At 39.0% G+C, this 17456-nt stretch overlaps 1 protein-coding gene across 1 annotated transcript in view; it reads right to left on the bottom strand.

The window, feature by feature from the left end:
- Window positions 1-1284: 1284 nt before the first annotated feature.
- Window positions 1285-17456, bottom strand: part of CEP350 (centrosomal protein 350) — a 211492-nt gene continuing 195320 nt past the window's right edge. Inside the window, exons 36-38 of the mRNA XM_078392370.1 lie at window positions 15493-15639; window positions 13772-13894; window positions 1285-4979 (exon numbers count right to left, since the gene is read on the bottom strand). Of these exons, the coding sequence (XP_078248496.1) occupies window positions 4818-4979; window positions 13772-13894; window positions 15493-15639 (432 nt within the window). The 3' untranslated portion in view covers window positions 1285-4817. The remainder of the gene's footprint in view (window positions 4980-13771; window positions 13895-15492; window positions 15640-17456) is intronic.

Here is a 17456-nt window from a genome sequence, read left to right as displayed (position 1 = left end):
ATTGTTCAAGAAGGCCCTCTTGTCTCTCTTTGCTATTCTTTGGAAGTCTGCATTCAATTTTCTGTAACTTTCCCTATCTCCCTTGCATTCTGTTTCCCTTCTCTTCTCTGCAATTTGTAAGGCCTCGTTGGACAGCCACTTTGCTTTCTTGCATTTCCTTTTCTTTGGCATGGTTTTTGTTGCTGCCTGCTGTACAATGTAATGAGCCTGTATCCAGGCACTCTATCCACCAAATCTAGTTCCTTAAATCTGTTCTTCACTTCCACTATGTGTTCCTAAGGGATTTGGTTTAGATCAGTGGTTCTTAACCTTTTGGAAAGAAACGCCCCCTTGAGCCATTGAGGAAGTTATCATCGCCCCCCTCCTCACGGTGATGATATCTTATTTATTTATTTATTTATTTATTTATTTATTTATTTATTTATTTATTTATTTATTTATTTATTTATTTATTTATTTATTTATTTATTTATTTAAGACACCTAAATCCAATGACCCCTGAAAACAAAATTCAATTGCAAGAAAATGAAATGCCCCCCAAAAGTAACATTTAATGATTTAGTTGCAAGGGAATTTTAAGACGAAAAAAGAAATATAAAAAGGGTATAAAAACAAACTGCAATGCAGGAATTAAACATTTCAAGATGAAAACTCTGAAACTAAATTAAGATTGGAGGAAAATATATATTCATGCACACTGTAGAAAGGCTGCAGCCATCTTCACAGGTGTGGCTTGCTCCAGTGCCCCCCTATCGCCCCCCTTCTGCTCCAGCGCCCCCACACCGCCCCATTTCATTCTACCGCCCCCCTGAAAAATGAAATCGCCCCCTGGGGGGCATTATCGCCCACGTTAAGAACCACTGGTTTAGATTATACCTGACTAGCCCAGTGGTTTTTCCTACTCTCTTCAATTTAAGCTTGAATTTTGCTATGAGAAGCTGATGATCAGAGCCACCATCAGCTCCAGGTCTTGTTTTTGCTGACTGTATAGAACTTCTCCATCTTTGGCTGCAGAGAATATAATTAATCTGATTTTGGTATTGCCTATCTGGTGATGTCCATGTGTAGAGCTGCCTCCTGTATTGTTGGAAAAGAGTGTTTGTGATGATCAGCTTGTTCTCTTGACAAAACTCTATTAGCCTTTGCCCTGCTTCATTTTGAACTCCAAGGCCAAACTTACCCATTGTTCCTTTTATCTCTTGACTCCCTACTTTAGCATTCCAATCCGCTTTAATGAGAAGCAATTGTAATACCTTTCAAATAATTTTTTTAAAAAAATTAGGGTAATTTATAAATCTGTTTATTTATAGATTTTATTCTCTTAAAGTACATCTGAATTTAACAAAGATATTTACACTGGTGTACACAGGGACTACCCTGGTTTATTTTACAGTTGATAATTACAAGAACCTTAACACCCTGTAATCTACTGAGGTGTGCTGCACAGGGATGTGTGATTAATGTTTGAAACGGCCTAGAAACCAGTATAACAAGGTTATTTACATACATAACCACACACAAACACACAGGAACAGTTTAGTATCTGCAAAATACAGTACACAGGGAAGAAAAATCTTCCAAACACAACTCTGCAAATGTATATAAAAAGATTGGAAAAAAAGGTGGGGGGACATCAATTTGCTCCAATTACAGTACAACCTTTCAATCTTTGTTGGTTTTTTTCTACATTAGATTTGAAATTAGTTGAGTTTTGCTTATCTATGTTGACCAGCAGTTGTACATACAAAAAACATCCTATATTTTACAAATAAATGCTTTGCAAGTGTCAGCTGTTTTTGCTGCTGGAGGGTCAGAAAGTTCTGTTAAGGTAGTAAAAATGATTGAAAAAATCTTTGTGGTGCAGTTACTTCAGTGGTCTCTGAATGCTGTGCTACTGAATTTCCTAGTGAAAACACACTTTTGTTCAAGTATTGCAAAAATGTTAAGGCCACATTTTCAAAGATCAATGGGTCCCCTACCCCCACCCCCATAGGTTACAAAAATCCTGCTGCTTATTTTTCAAGAAGTTAGAACAGTTAAAAGCCTCCTGGGCACAAAGCATTAGAATCTTTTCCTATCCAAGCCTCCTTTAAATCAGATCAGAATTATGCAAAAGTACCCTTGCATCTTTGTCTGGGGTTTAACAGGATAGGTTTAGGAGACTCTTCCCAAAGTTGTAGATTAGGAAAAATTATACATGAGGAACTGTTGGTCTTTGTATTTGCATAATTCTTCTGTGCATCTCAGAAGGGAACAATGGTAACACATAACTCAGTCCATACTTTCTGACTTTCTATGAGCTGTTTCTTTGACTTTTAGGCTCAGATTGTCAAGTCCCCTCTTTGTTTCCTATGTGAATTCTGTGGGACATGACATAATTCAAGTATATCTCAGGAAACACTGGATGACAATTTTCTTGTCATCTGTTTAAACTCCAGAGCCTCATGTGATGTTCTGGCAATCCAGCCTGAACTGTGATGCATAAAGTGTGATTCACCATAGTCCCCAAGAACTCCAAATTAAAGGCCACATTCTCTTTCAGTATACAGGATAATCAGTCATATGTCTGCTCAAACATCAAAAAGTATTCCAAAATGACACAATTCATTTACAGATATGTGAGCTCATGTTTTGGAGTACGCAAATCTATGATAAAGGCAGGTATTAACTTTGTACTACACATTTTCAGGCAATTGCTAGAACAGAATCTTTTGAATGTTTGCTAGACGTATTCAAATGCAAATCTGACTTCTCTACTGTGAACCCAGCAGGGGCAATGTAATAATATCTATAGAAGAAGAAAAAAAATCTGACTTTACTAGAATGTTCCTGCGAAAGGTGGAACATTTCAAATAGGTGGGCATTATTTGGTTCACCCAAATAAGCAGATTTTAATAGTTTATATAAGGCAAGACTGCAGCTTTTTTCTATCCCTTGATAGAATCAGGCTCCAATATTACAGAATCCTTTATATGCAAGCCCACAGCTTTAGGGTGATCACTATTGCTATTGTTTCTAGTAACCACAGTAGTGGCAGAACTGTATTTCTGCTTTATCTCTGCTCTTGTCCAGGTGATTTTCTTTTGTACCTGAATGTGTCCTTAGTTTACACAATTTATCTTGGAGAGTAAAAATCATGGATTGGTCAGAAATGGTATAATCTGAAACACAAATAAAATGGCATCACACTTTCCAAACAGCAGCAGCTTTAAAAAATCTGTTCAGACATCTTCTGAGGCTCAATATGACAAGACAGTCAAATCATAGCAGCTTGCTCCACTAGATTTTTTTCCTTTAAATTGGCACCTAGATTTACATATAGGAAGATATGGTATCAAGCAGACATGCTGAGCATTCTCACTGTCCTTTCATTCTTTTTAGTTTTGTAGATTAAGACTGGGTATAGCAAATTTACAAATGAAATGCTGGCAATGCCATAGGAGGGCTTCTATTTGTTGTATGTCAACAAATTTCACTGTGCAGTTCCTGTGTAGGAGGAGAAATCCCAGTTGTATGTCATTGTACAAAAGGCAAATAGATCACAAAAAGAGTTCCAAAGAATAAACCAATGAGTATTGGCAGAGGTATGCTTAGTTGGAAGCCCTAAGAACTAGATGAGATGAAAGGGAAAAGGGCACAGTTCTTCTCACATGCATCTCTTGGTTCGCAAGTCTTTGGAGTGTCTTCTCCCAGGCTTCTGAGTGCCGTCTCCAAATTAAGACACATCAAGAGATTTTGAATCCACTTTGATTCAATATGTCACATCAAGTAAACTGGATTTCAGATTAAGGCATCAGAATTCAAGCCTAGATTATTTTCCCTTGGAGAAACAAGGAATGAGAAATGTACCATGGAAGAAAATGACTAAGATCCACACAGAGTTTGACAGTGGCTGTGTTGTAAGAAAAATCTAAAGGAAAGGAGGGAATAATATTTTAAATATCCATATTAGTGTCACTTTCAGATGGTTCGTGCTTCTTCACTTCCATTTTTTATCCTATAGTGGAAAATATGCACTTGGTTCTTTACAGATTCCTCCCATCTTTTTAAGATGACATTTTTGCACAAAGACTATACACTTCTATGGTTATAGGACAGATATACTCCTAACACATGGATACTTTCTGTAAATTCTTGCGATTTAAATCTCACAGTAGTGCTGTTAGCATAGCATTAGATATTTTTCTAATATACAAGTTCTAAAACAAGCCAAAAGAAATTCTACATGCATACAAAACAAGTCCAGAGCAAGTCACTGGGCAGCAAATTCTTTGGTTACATACACTCCTAACCCTGCCTTTTTCATGTAAGGGCTTTGCCAATACAGTACAGTAGGGTCGTAAGAGAAGATGTAAAGGGATCAAAGGTTTATATTTAGCAAGCAACATTTTTCAACTCTCACATCAACAGCTTGATAGCATCCTGAGTACCCACTTACTTAGGAAAAGCTGGTGGTTCACTGTGGAAAAGTAGTAAAATTAGCTCCAATTAATATTTTGTGACAGCATTTCATTCAGTCTCAAGTTAGAAGAAACCAATCTTTAGCAGAATACTGAATGCAAAACCCCCTCAACTTCTTTTGCACTAATCCAGAACCACTAGCTAGGTCCACATTTTGAGCTGGAAATACAGAAATAAATAGAAGAATAGAACAAAACTAAGGGATATGGGAAAATATATTCAGGCATTCCAGTGTTTAGTCTCCAAAGGCAGCATGGGAAAGGAGAGCTAAAATAACATTTTCTAGTCTCAATCCATTTTAAAATCACATTATATCCACTACTTAGCATTGCTATTACAAAGGTATAGCACTGATGTCACACAAGCAGCAGCTTCTGTTTCTCGTTGATCTGGTTAAGGACTTCAATAGTCTCCCTAATTAAGGCCTCAAAAATTCCATCTGCCAGTTTCATCTTCACATATAGCTCATCTTCATCATAATTCACCCACTGAGCTTCTTCCTCGTGTAATTCCTGCACCTTAGAATTTAGAAGTGGAGAGAAGGGATACTACAATTAAATGTGCATCCATATAATCATTTAAGATAAGCATGTAATTCTCTATAAAAGCTAATTGTAAAAGGCTACAGCACCCTTTCTGCAACATCATACTAGAAGGGAACTGAAAACAGTAAAAATTGCCAACTATGTGGTCATTTAAAGCGAATTTATGAAAGTACTGCTATAACTAGCACTTGTCAATTACTATATTCACGCCATGTTTTATGGGTTTAGTCTAGCTATGACAGTATTCATATATCAGTGGTGCCCTGCAAGACAATGTTAATCCGTTCCACTGAAATCGCTGTTTAGCAAAAACATCGTTTTGCAAAAAGCGTTTTCCCATTGGAATGCATTGAAATCCATTTAATGCGTTCCAATGGGGAAAACAGTCGTGGTTGTGAGAAAACTGCCCATAGGGAAGCCATTTGGTGAAGCACCAATCAGCTGTAGAATCGCTGTCTTGCGAAGCATCGGTCCTGAAAACACCCGTTTTGCGAAGATCACCCATAGGGAAGCCATTTTGCAAAGCCGCCGATCAGCTGTTAAAATCGTCATCTTGCGAAGCATCGGTCCCGGAAAAAAAAGTCTTGCGAAGCATGGACCGAAACATCGTATAGCAAAAATCACCCATAGGAAACACTGTTTTGCGAAGCGCAATGGCGATCGCAAAACATCATGCGGATTCGGCATTTTGCGGGATAATCGTCTTGCGAGGTACCACTGTACATTAAAATCAGCAAGGAGAAAGATTACAAAAAATACATCAGGGCAGGCTAGACATCAAATGCTAATCTTAAAAGATGTGTTTTTACTTCCTTCTTCGTTAGTTCTTGCAGATGCAAAGCAATTAAGAATACTGTTTTGAATGTTACTCTCAAATCTGCCATTGCCATAGGTTCAAAGGGAGACTTTGTTAACTCTGCCATTGATAAAGATATTGGAGGAATTTTTGTATCAGGGTAGGCATTACTTAAACCTTTCGAGAATTTTTAAAGAGTAGGATTTCTGAATAATTTTGGAGATGGATGATCCTCAGATCGGTGTGCTACTGCTGCAGGTAAATATACTTTTAAAGATGACATTAACAAGCCCAATTCTTTCAAGTGTAATAGAAAATGATGCTGGAACACTACTCCTGTAATGATGCTGGAGCACTACTCCCATTAATTGATGTTGAATAATCTATGCATTTTTCCATTTATAACCATTTAGTGGAAGGCTTCTGGGGAACAATAAGCTCCCTGTCCAGTCTTGCTTATGTCTGTTGTTGCACAGATGGATGGCTGAAGCTGCTGAAAAGGTATTCCCACTTCAAAATGTTCTCTTCTTCTCCACCACTATAGCAGTATGACAAAACAAGCAAATCTCTTGTAGTGTGAGTCTCTTTTGTTGTTGTAGCTGACCAGTATGAGCCTCATTCTTATTCTGGCATGATGTTGTGGATGCCATCAAGCTAAATATATTTTTTAACTTGAATGTACTGTTGTTGTTGTTGAAACACAAATCTTGCTAACTGAATAATTTTCTTGCTGTTACAGAATTGAGAACAGTACCTACCGTGTTTCCATGAAAACAAGACAGGGTCTTATATTAATTTTTGCTACAAAAACACTTTAGGGCTTATTTTCAGGGGATGTTTTATTTTACAGTCATGTCATCTTCTGGTTGCTGCACAATGCTGCACAATGGTGGAGGGCAAGATTTCACTTAACTGGGGCTTATTTTGTGGGTAGGGCTTATATTACGAGCACCCTGAAAAATCATACTAGGGCTTATTTTCAGGTTAGGTCTTATTTTTGGGGAAACAGGGCATATATTGAATTGGTTGTTGTGGGTTTTTCGGGCTCTTTGGCCGTGTTCTGAAGGTTGTTCTTCGCCAGTCTCTGTGGCCAGCATTTTCAGAGGAAAAAAACTCACAACAACCATTAGATCCCAGCTGTGAAAGCCTTCGTGAATACATATATTGAATTGTTTGACAAGGTAGAAGATGGGATTTTTCATGTTTATTTTGAGACCAAGATCCAATAGACTCTGAAGAATAAATTCTACATTCTCTGAAAGAGTGGTTTAATGCAGTGGTTCTTAACCTTTGTTACTCGGATGCTTTTGAACTGCAACTCCCAGAAACCCCAGTCAGGACAGCTGGTGGTGAAGGCTTCTGGGAGTTGCAGTCCAAAACTCCTGAGTAACCCAAGGTTAAGAACCAGTGGTTTAATGTCTGCCACCAGCAACCAGTTGTTTATGTACAGGAAGATAGCGATACCCCTTCTTTGAAGGTCAGTTGCCACTGGTGCCGTACATTTCATGAACAGTCTTGGAACTGTTGATAGACCAAAGGGAAACATCTTGATTTGGTAAATCTTCTGTCCCATTGCAAATTGTAAGGTGTTCTGGTTGTATGGAAATGTGGAAGTATACATCCTTTAAGTCTATGACTATGAACCAATCTCCTTTTGTTTTTTCCAAAAGTAGCAGACTTGACTGTAAAGTCACCATCTGGGTGTATGCTCGAAGGCTTTCATGGCCAGAACTTCCTAATTTGAGGTGATACCAGATAGCTAGTCAATTAAGACAGTGGTTCTTAACCTTGGGTAATCCAGGTGTTCTTGGACTGCAATTCCCAGAAGCCTTCACCACCAGCTATGCTAGTTGGGGCTTCTGGGACTTACAGTCCAAGAACACCTGGGTTACCCAAAGTTAAGAACCACTGAGTTAAGACATATGCTAGATATTATGTTGTTGTTCCTGCTGCTGTTGTTATGTCCCATCAAGTTGCCTCCTTCTTAGGTAAAGGTAAAGGTTCCCCTTGACAATTTTTGTCCAGTCGTGTTCAACTCTAGGGGGCGATGCTCATCCCCGTTTCCAAGCCATAGAGCCAGCGTTTGTCCGAAGACAATCTTCCGTGGTCACATGGCCAGTGCAACTTAGACACGGAATGCTGTTACCTTCCCAACGAGGTGGTCCCTATTTATCTACTTGCATTTGCATGCTTTCGAACCACTAGGTTGGCGGGAGCTGGGACAAGCGACGGGTGCTCACTCCGTTGCGTGGATTCGATCTTACGACTGCTTGGTCTTCTGACCCTGCAGCACAGGCTTCTGCAGTTTAGCCCGCAGGCAACCCTAAAAATGAACAGTTTCCAGAATGTCCTGTTCTCAACAGCACTGCTCAACTCTTGTAAAGATAAAGTCATGAGTTTAGAGAGTCTATCCATCTTGTGTTTGGTCTCTTTTCCTACTGCATTCAATGTTTCCCAGCATTATTTTCTTTTCCAGAGAATTCTGTCTCATGATGTGCTCAAAGTAGGACAGATATGATAATTCAATCTAATAAAATAATTTGGCTGGATATGGACATACATTAATTATATTTAAACCCCATAAATATTTTTGTACAAGATAATAAAATATAGTAAAAATACAGAAAATCTTTTTTTTAGAAATATGCTTTTAATCTGGAACAGAAAAATTTATTCCACCAGTTTCTCCATTACATCTACTGGCGGACAAATTTCCAGAAAAACTGAAAGGATGGATTGCAAATTTATTAAGAAAGAGACAAGTTAAAGGATTGGTTAGAAAAATTAGGAAATAAAGAGCAAGTAAAAAGAGTGACAGGAATAGAGAAAATATTATTGAGTTAGAGCAATGGGCAAATGTATGGATAAGAAGAAATGGTAAATGTAGGGAATTCATGAAATTTGAAGAGATTATATTACAAAAGGAAAATTCAGTTTAAGATAAGGTAACAAAAGGGACAGTAAATAAAATTTACAAAATATTACAAATTTACAAACATAAGAAAATGAGTATTTACTTAAAATGCTATGGGAATATGATCTAGGGCAAGAAACAGGTACATGTTTGGAAAATTATATGGTAATTATAATTATGAACCCTATGTCAATAAGGATAAAAGAAAAAAATTGTAAGTTAGTTTGGAAACGTCCATAGAGGTAAATGGTTGCAACCCCCAACAGGTCCCAGTGAGTGAGGGCACTATGTTTAGTGGATGTTTGTTAATGCTTATTCAATGTTTATATGATTTTATGTTTTTATTCAAAATGAAAAGAAACAAATAAAATAAAAGATATTGTTAATGACTTCTGATATTCTGACAGGCTTGCTATTATAGGCTGGAATTTCTCACAAATAAATTGTTTGTATGCCCACATAGCTGTCTGGTAATTTGAAATTCTCATTTCCAAGGCAGCTGTTGAGTATAAGATCTGGTTTCTTTCCTTCTTTATTGGCAGTTGTTGCTTGTGACCTTCCTCTAATTTTTGTTTGTGTTGTTTCAAAAATAATGGAATTTGGCAATGGATGTTTGAACAAGACATTTATACCTTCAGCTTGGATTTTATTTTCAGATTTTCTATACACCTTGATGGTTGTTGTGGCTTTTCCAGGCTGTTTAGCCGTGTTCTCAAGGTTTTTCTTCCTAACGTTTTGCCAGTCTCTGTGGCCAGCATCTTCAGAGGACAGGAGTCAGAACGTTAGGAAGAAAAACCTTAAGAACACGGCTAAAGAGTCCAGAAAACTCACAACAACCATCGGATCCCGTCCGTGAAAGCCTTTGAGAATACATTATGCACCTTGACTTGGGTGGTACTGTAGATAGTTTTTGCCATGACAGCATTAAGAGATATGTCAGTGTTTGTAACACTGACATTTTTTACTGGTAAATTTGAATTAATTTGTATTCTTGTAAATTTTAAGTCTTTGCAGTTTGTTTTGGTTTATTTATGTGCAACTGAAATGATGTTGCCATTCTGACAATTCACTGCAACTTGTAAGGTCTTCTGAAGATGACAAAGGTGTTGCATCTCCCACATCTGAATCCGGGGAGGATACAAATACAGTGGTGCCTTGCATAGCGACGTTAATCGGTGCAGCTAAAATCGCTGCTAAGCGATTTCGTCGCTATGCGATTTTAAAAAGCCCATAGGAATGCATTGAAACCCCTTCAATGCATTCCTATGGGCTTAAAACTGACCTTTAAGCGAAGATCCTCCATACGGCGGCCATTTTTGCTGCCCGGTAAGCAAAGAATCCGTCCCTAAACACAGTGGGTGGCCATTTCTTTACCCGGTGGCCATTTTGGAACCGCCGCTCAGCTGGGGGAAAATCATCGCTTTGCGATGATCGGTAAGCGAAACAGGGAACCGATCATTGCAAAGCGAAAAAACCCCATTCAGACCATCGCAAAGTGATTGCAAAAGTGATCGCAAAATCTTCATCGCTATGCGATTTCGTCGTTAAATGGGGTGCCCGTTAAGCAAGGCACCACTGTAGGGAAGGAGATTCTACAGAATACTGTCAATCATCTTCTGATTCTGATGAACTGGTTTCCATGGTTTTGTTCTCTGCAGATGTATTCAGTGGTGTTTTCAAATTTGGTTCTGATGGACCCAGTGTCAAAACATAGGCCAGATACTGCGGGAGAACATTGGTAAGTATGATAGCTAATGAAATAGTGGAAGCAAGACTGAATTCAAAGATGGTACTGATGGTTTCCATTGTGTTGTCAATTTCAGTTTCGACTGTGAAATTGGTATTTGTTGTGCTGTGTCAGAATCGGATGTTCAACATCTTCACTATTGCAAAGGTTATCTCAATGTCAAACGTTTATTAATTTGGGAAGGTTTTGACTTAGGGAATTTCTTGTCTTTTGTGCCAACTGTCTGTTGTCTTCTTCATCTGATATAGAACCAGCAGTATGAGGTTCTTTCTGCAAATCAACAGTAAGTCTTTACTAGAACCACTATTGATTGCAACTGCAATGGCTTTGAAGCTTTATCTTTTCCCTTTGGTTTCTTTGATTTGTCAGAGTCCTTATTACTGATTGGTACTCTTCCTTTTTTTTTTTTTTTGACCGGCACGTAGTTTTTGATGTCAATCATTTTTTATATTGAAGGACCATTTTCACCCTTCAAAATTGAAGTATCTGTAACTGATGGCAATTTTTCATGCAGGGTACATTTTAGTTTGTTTCGGAGTCTAGTTGAGTATTTTTTCATTAGTAAATCAGTGATTTCTCCCATCAGCATCTTAGAACTGCAGAGCTGGAAGGGGCCCTATGGATCACTGAGTCCATCCCCTGTCAAGAATTCAACTCCCAACCTCTGGCTCTGTAACCAGATACTTAAACAACTGAGCTATCCAGCAATTCTTTAAGTCATGACTGACTTTAAGTCATGACTGACCTTTAACATAACTTTAGTAAAGCCTCTGCAGAATGAACAATTTTTGGTCAAATGCCCTTCTCCTAAGCAGCACAAACATTGATCATAACGATCTGCATGAATTACTTTTTGTCCACAGCCAAAACATTATTTCATTAAAGCCACTGAGGCCAAAAAACACAGAAGAAAAACTGTTAAAGTATAACTGTGATGAGAGAAGGGGGGGGAAAGGTAAGGGATGACAAAAAAACATACTAACTTATTTTTAGGCATAACAATGAAATCAGAGAACACAAAGAAGATAATGTAATTAAAACAAGCATATTTGTAAATACTTTCTTTTTCTAAGCTGTAGTGTGAACCTTATATGCTATTGTTGCGGTGGACAAAAAGGGACTGAGGTACATATGTGGAGCATGAGCAATATGGGCAGAGGGAAAAGGCTTCGAGGCTCTTAGCTCTGGAAAGTTCTGTGGAGTGTTTCACAGAGGCATAAAACTCATTTATATGAATAACAGAGACCATGACAAAGAATTTTTCTACTATCACAAAAGCTATTCCGTTGTCACTGTAAAAAGAGAACCCTTCTGACAGCATTTAACAGTTACATTCACTCTGCTTGTCCTGGTAAGAGTGTTACCACCCTCTGGATATTCTGACAAATGACAAGATTTTCTCCCAGCTTTGAAACTACAAAAATGGCTGGGGATTGACCTGCAAACGGTATGGCAGTTCTGCTCTTCCCTTAGCTACAAAATTGGAAGGGAATCTGGGTAGTGTTTTGGCAGCTTAATGGCCAAGCAGGGCAAAATCAGCAAACTCTCAGACTTACTGGCACAGGTGCAGGAAAAGATGGGAGGGACTTCCTTGACTATTATCTGCCAGTGGCACTCAATAGGACAGAATCAGCTGAAGCGGTCAAGTTCCCGCATCTCTCTTTCCATACAAAATAACTGGGCAAGCAGAGAAGCAAAACACCAGGTCAAAACCAGCAAATGTTTGGTATTTTCCATATATGAAGCTTACAAAAAAGCAAGTCTGTGTTTAAGCATGAAGTCAGTGAATACAATCCATTGAAAATAGTGGGATTTAAAGATGCTTGTTTTTGGTTGAAGCATATCCATAACTATAGCATAGATGGATAAGTACTAGGGATGGGACTTCTGTGTTTAAACCAAAGGTCCAAAACATGAAAGGGGCTCTTTTTTGTTTAATATTTATTATTTTCGTGACTGCTGAAAGAGAGCCTTTAAAAAAAAGGTTCATGTTTACCAAAGAGGTACATGAAGTTTTAAGATTCTTTTGCGTTCCCTTTTTGTGTAAACCCTTGTTAGGTTGCTTCAACAGCTTCGCAAGACCTGTCACCACCCAATTGGAATGTCTGGGAGGAATAGGAATTTTTAATTTCTAAAAAGGAGAACTACTGTACAATTCCACTCATTTCATACACTAGCAAGGTTATGCTCAAAATTCTACAAGGTAGGCTTCAGCAGTATGTGGACCGAGAACTCCCAGAAGTACAGCAACCACAAAATTAAAAGACGTCTGCTTCTGGCGAGGAAATGATGACAAACCTAGACAGCATCTTAAAAAGCAGAGACATCACCTTGCCTACAAAGGTCCTCATAGTCCAATCTATGGTTTTTCCAGTAGCGATGCATGGAAGTGAGAGCTGGACCATAAAGAAGGCCGACCGCCAAAGAATTGATGCTTTTGAATTGTGGTGCTGGAGGAGGCTCTTGAGAGTCCCCTGGATTGCAAAGAGAACAAACCTATCCATTTTGAAGGAAATCAACCCCGATTGCTCACTGGAAGGACAGATCCTGAAGCTGAGGCTCCAATACTTTGGCCATCTCATGAGAAGAGAAGACTCCCTGGAAAAGACCTTGATGTTGGGAAAGTGTGAAGGCAAGAGAAGAAGGGGACAACAGAGGACGAGATTGTTGGACAGTGTCACCAAAGCTACCAACATGAATTTGACCCAACTCCGGGAGGCAGTGGTAGACAGGAGGGCCTAGCATGCTCTGATCCATGGGGTCATGAAGAGTTTGGACACGACTTAATGACTAAACAACAAAAAAAAGGAGTTGTAACCCAGTGAGGTGTACTCTTTGTTTCATTTGTTCCTTGTGGGATTACTGTGTGCTATGTTTGTGCTGCCTTCCATCTTGGATTGCTGACTGATTGCTGTTCCTCTATCTTGGATCTTTCCCCTCTTTGCCCCCTTTTTGGGCAGCTGATTTTGGGGTGAATGTTTAAGGTTATAAGAGTACTTTAGGACTCCTAGAGTGCCAGAAAACGTGAATGAGGAAACCTGAGTGGGAAACCCAAACGAGGCTTTTCCTTTCATGTAAAACAAAAGGAGTAGTAGATGAAAATTTTGGGGGGAAAACGAGGCACCACTAAAAGAATGTGAAACAAAAGAAATAAAACAATTTCACTGCACATTTCCAAACAAAGCACAAAAGACAAATTATTGTTGATACAAAGATCAAATTTCTATTTCTCCCCTTGAGATCTAATGAGAAATGCTGCCAGCTACTAATTTCCAGATATAAAGTAGAATTTTAAGAAATCTACTGACCAGTATATGATCTACTCTGTCCCTTTTTTTGCGTCCAAATTTCATCATTTTCTGCCAGTCTGTTTTGTTGTTTGGTTCCTTTCTCAAATTCAAGAGCTTTAGCACCTCTGTTGCTATGAAATTCTAGGGCAAATAAGATAAGAATGAACAAGCATATATTTAAAAGATGTATTTCATGTTTATGGCATCATTTCTACAGAGAGAAAACTGCCCTCCTGTTTATAGGTCTAGTTCATAATTTGGACATCCTTTTGGATTTGGTTCTTCCTTGGGATTCCCAGATTGCATCTGCGTTCAAATTGCCTTGTAATCAGTTTAGGCTTATCACCCAGCTCCGCCCCTATTTACACAGGCTCCCTCAGGACTTTGGTGTAGTCATTGGTCATCTCCTGGACTGACTATTACAATGCTCTCTACATGGGATTTGAGAGACTGACCCAGAGACTACAGCAGATCCAGAATGCAGTGGCCAGATGAGCTGGTGTAAGCAAATTTGAGCAATGTATTCGTGATCAAATTTGCTTACACCAGCAAATTTGATCACTTCATCCCAGTGCTGGCCAGCCTCCACTGGTTATCTGTTGTGTCCCAGATCAGGTTCAAAGTTCTGACACTCACGTATAAAGCCCTTCATGATTTAAGGTAAAGGTTCCCCTTGACAATTTTTGTCCAGTCGTGTTCGACTCTAGGGGGCGGTGCTCATCCCCGTTTCCAAGCCATAGAGCCAGCGTTTTGTCCGAAGACAATCTTCCGTGGTCACATGGCCAGTGCGACTTAGACATGGAACGCTGTTACCTTCCCACCGAGGTGGTCCCTATTTATCTACTTGCATTTGCATGCTTTCGAACCGCTAGGTTGGCGGGAGCTGGGACAAGCGACGGGCGCTCACTCCGTCGCATGGATTCAATCTTACGACTGCTGGTCTTCTGACCCTGCATCACGGGCTTCTGCGGTTTAGCCCGCAGCGCCACCACGTCCCTTCATGATTTAGGACCACATTATCTGTTGGAGCATCTTTCCCCAATGTCATCAGCCCAACTGAATACATATTCTCAGGCCAGGCTCCTCGGGAGAGGCCCAAAAGTACTCTACTAGAGGTAGGGCCTTCTTGGCAGTGGTACCGACGTTATGGAATCTACTCCCAGAGGAGCTACACCTTACTCCCTCCCCTGTACTTATTTAGGAGACAGTTAAAAACACTATAGGGAGCCCTTTCACATTGCCCTTAATTGAATATTTCACCTTCAGTCTTGCTTCATTTTGAAGACTGGTTTGTGCCATTGTTTAGTTTTAGACAACGTTTTTTGCTATTTATGTTGTATTTATTTTTTATTGTTCCATTTGTTTTAATTCCTTGTTAACTGCCCAGAGTAGTGCTTGGGCACCAATAGGGTGATATATAAATCAAAGCAATAAATAAAATCTCTAGCAAGAATATATTGCTGGATATGACATTTATAACAGAATATCCTACATGTTTCCTCCTTTTTTTTAATTCCAGGAACAACACATCTAATCTGGAAATATTGAGATTCTGTTTAAGAAATGGCAGAAAAGCATTTTTTAATCTCTAAAAATTTATCTCTATATTTCCTTCAAAACTCCAAGGTAGTGAATCTAATAATTCTGCCTCAGATAAGACTATTATTTGGTTTTATGCAACTTTTCCGACTAGCAGATGAAGCGCAGCAGTTCACCATTTCATGACAAGCCTTTCTTACCTTAATTTCCTCAAGATCACTGGGATCTTTTACTTGTCGAAAGTAACCAGAAGTAATCCGGCAGGGTTTCATCCATAGTGGCTGGTTCAAATTTGGATCTTCTGCAAAGATCTCTCCAAACATCTCTTCTGTTAAGTCAAAAATAACCTTGGCAAAACATAAGTAAAAGAATGGTTAGCATTCAAAAATCAGCATGATGCTTATTCTTGCAAGACATTCATTACATTCCCTGAACTTTAATTTTGCCTGTATAATGAATACAACTATTGGAGGCAATGATTCTGAACATGGAAAGTGGTTTTCTCTGAGGAGATAGTTTCTAGAATTCCCCCTCCACTAATGTTCCATCTTCCAACTTCTCCTACTACTACTCACCCCTCCACAAGTATAAGATACCCTTTGTGTCAATCCTAGCACTAAACATATTGAAAACTTGACAGAAAATGAACAAAATGTACCCTGAGGGAGGAGTGAGCCAGCGTGTACAACAGCGTTTGAACCGTAATGATGATTAATGTTAGAATACACTAGGTCAAATACAAATACAAACTACAAATAAAAATAAATTTATTGTGGTCATATGACCCACAGCGAAAAAGAGTATGCAGTAAAAACAATGAAAGGGACTACAGCGCATTGAGAGATTTGGTAATCAGGACAAACGCCACCGTCTTACACATTGCAGCTAGGAAAAACTTTCCTACTTGTGCTGTGGTATAAGGGTTATGGTCTGTAAAGTACTACAGTTGGCAGTATTTTACTAACCAACTGGAAGGATAGCCAGATTAAGTTATTCCTGATTGGGCAGATTAGGTTATTCCTGATTTTTTCAGTATAAAAGTGTATGCACAAGAAATTCAGGGACCCATAATAATTTCTAAATTTACTTCCTCAGATTTTTAGTTATTTGGCTTTTATTTTACCTTTATTTTATTCTGCCGGTTTTGAAGAGGAAAGGGGAAAACACTTCTTCCCCATCACTCTCCTTTGTCCACTATATTGGAGTGGGAATCTTCTTGGCGTGGAAATCCCTTAAATCTGCCCTGAAAAAGGGCTGAGGGGAGCACATTCAGTCTAGCCAGCATCTGTACTCAGCAGGCCTGCGGTGAACAGAGTGAGGTTAGGTAGCCTGCAGGGGTCTTATATGGTGGAAAAATACCATGTGACAAAGGGGAGCACCTTCTGTTTGTCTGGGGAAAGAGTTCCTTCTTTTCTATGTCATGTAGCCTCTGGGTGAGAGCTCTTAGGGCCTGTTTATTTTATTTATTTATTTATGTATTTTATATCCTGCCTATCTGGTCGGTTAAGACCGCTCTGCCCAAGCATCATAATATGTTCAGGGAAGATGCCTATGGACCTAATTTTTTGTTGGATGAAAGATTGCCACTGACTGTGGCGGGAATTTAGCAGCATATAGTGGGTATATCCCAGCTGATCTGTTGAAAAAAGTAATCTAAGCCCTTCAGGGACTGAGTCCAAGCTTTACTTTCCAATCGGCCTACCCCTACTTCAAGGCACAAGGCTGCATAGGCTACACAACTGGGGAAGACCAAAATACAGAGCAAAAAAGTTGGATTGTATTTTTTCAACTTCAGGATTATATGCAGTGATTCAGATGGGGATGCCATACACTAGGTCACTGACAGCTTTTTTTGTTGCTGTTGAAATGAAAAGTCTGATGTGACTACCTTGCTAGAATAATCTATATAATAGTCTTATTTTCTGAAGCTCATAAGAAAGAAACTACTAGATGAAAATAACTAGCAGAATATATTGGAAAAAAGAGAGTGATGGGGAAGAAGTGTTTTCCCCTTTCCTCTTCAAAACTGGCAGAATAAAATAAAGGCAAAATAAAAGCCAAAGAACTAAAAATCTGAGGAAGTAAATGTAGCGGGCCACTCTGAAGCCTCTGTCAACTCAGGCTTCCCAGAGTGCTCACTACTCTTCTTCAAACTGCTGCCACC

The sequence above is a fragment of the Pogona vitticeps genome, chromosome 4 (genome assembly GCF_051106095.1).
Source record: "Pogona vitticeps strain Pit_001003342236 chromosome 4, PviZW2.1, whole genome shotgun sequence".
NCBI classification, from domain to species: Eukaryota; Metazoa; Chordata; class Lepidosauria; order Squamata; family Agamidae; genus Pogona; species Pogona vitticeps.
The sequence above is the reverse complement of the archived record's forward strand: the minus strand, read 5'-3'. Positions and strand labels throughout refer to the sequence as shown.